This window comes from Poecilia reticulata, linkage group LG2 (assembly GCF_000633615.1).
Source record: "Poecilia reticulata strain Guanapo linkage group LG2, Guppy_female_1.0+MT, whole genome shotgun sequence".
Lineage (NCBI taxonomy): Eukaryota > Metazoa > Chordata > Actinopteri > Cyprinodontiformes > Poeciliidae > Poecilia > Poecilia reticulata.
The window spans coordinates 46,187,291-46,188,700 of NC_024332.1; the positions used below are offsets into that span (position 1 = coordinate 46,187,291).

At 44.5% G+C, this 1,410-nt stretch overlaps 1 protein-coding gene across 1 annotated transcript in view; it reads right to left on the reverse strand.

Annotated features, from left to right (window-relative positions):
* Positions 1–1,410, reverse strand: part of mlphb (melanophilin b) — a 34,647-nt gene that overhangs the window by 3,008 nt on the left and 30,229 nt on the right. Inside the window, exons 10-11 of the mRNA XM_017309498.1 lie at positions 856–1,035; positions 564–632 (exon numbers count right to left, since the gene is read on the reverse strand). Coding sequence (XP_017164987.1) covers positions 564–632; positions 856–1,035 — 249 coding nt within the window. The remainder of the gene's footprint in view (positions 1–563; positions 633–855; positions 1,036–1,410) is intronic.

Genomic DNA, 1,410 nt, shown 5'->3' on the forward strand with positions numbered 1-1,410 from the left:
GTTCACCCAGAGCTTCTGGCTGAACGTCTGAGCTGGAGGAGAAGAAGAAACTAAAAGTATATGAGGAAAAAATAATGATAATATGAGAATAAAGTCATAATATGAAAACAAAGATGTAATATTATCAAAATATTGTAACAATTTGAGAATAAAAAAATGAGAAAAGTCAATAAAATGCAAATGAAGATGCAATAAGAAAAACATCATAATAAATGTAATAAAGTTATAATATTAACACGAGCAGCTGATCATCTAGTTATGTTATAATCTGGATTTTATTTTCCCTCAGCATCAAATGATCAGCAGCAGGAAATTAAAACGTTTATTTAGAATAAACTGAGGTGCTTTAATTATAAGGTTTATAGAATTAAAGTTTAATATTTTCTTCTGTTAATATTATAACATAAAACACATTTTCTTAGTCATAAACTGGTGATGTCATGTTTACCAGCTCAAAGACTATGTGACCTTTAATGACCTTCAGTGACCTTTAATGATCTTCAGTGACCTTTAATGACCTTTAATGACCTTCAGTGACCTTTAATGACCTTCAGTGACCTTACCCTCCTCCTGCGGTCTGTTGGACCTCCAGCGGTGCTCAGCGCAGCGATCCGATCCTCGATGTAGGAAACCTGAGAAGAAACAGCTTCATTAGCAGATCCGGGTTTGAGCGGCACTGTGACCCGGTTCTGATCCATTCTGACCCGTTCGGACCCGTTCTGACCCATTCAAACCTGTTCTGACACAGTTCTGATCTGTTCCGACCCGTTCTGACCCATTCGGACCCGTTCTGACCCAGTTGGACCCGTTCTGACCCGTTCCGACCCATTCCGACCTGTTCTGACCCGTTCGGACCTGGCTCTGGGCGCTCTGCACGTCGGCGGCCGCCTGAGCCACTCTGTCCTCCAGCTCCAGCAGTAAGGAGGCGGAGCCTCTGCAGGCGGAGCCTCTGCAGGCGGAGCCTCTGCAGGCGGTTCCGGGCGGCTCCAGCGGGGGGCGCTGCTGCGAGTCGGGGCTCGGTGGGAGGCGGTCGGCCTGCAGCAGAAGCAGTTTAAACGTTAATAAGTGGCTCTAATTTGTATTTACCAACTTATTTCATTTCCCTTTTGTAACCTGCACAAAATAATCAACCCGTATTTTATTTTGGCGGGTCAAACTGACAGCACACTTTAAGATCCGGGTCACAGGTGACTCGGATCTCAATTGCTGTTGCTGCTGTCGCTGTGGCTAGCTGTTCATCTTGGCGTCTTCTAAACATCTGGAAGAATAAGACTGGATCGAGCCTTATTAACACGGCCGAAGGACTAAATTGGGTGTTTTCTGTCGACCGCTCGACGGTGAGTCGTTGATTTACGTACTTTGTTAGTTTTTCAGAAATAGAAATGCAGTGGCGACACGCCCACTCAATTT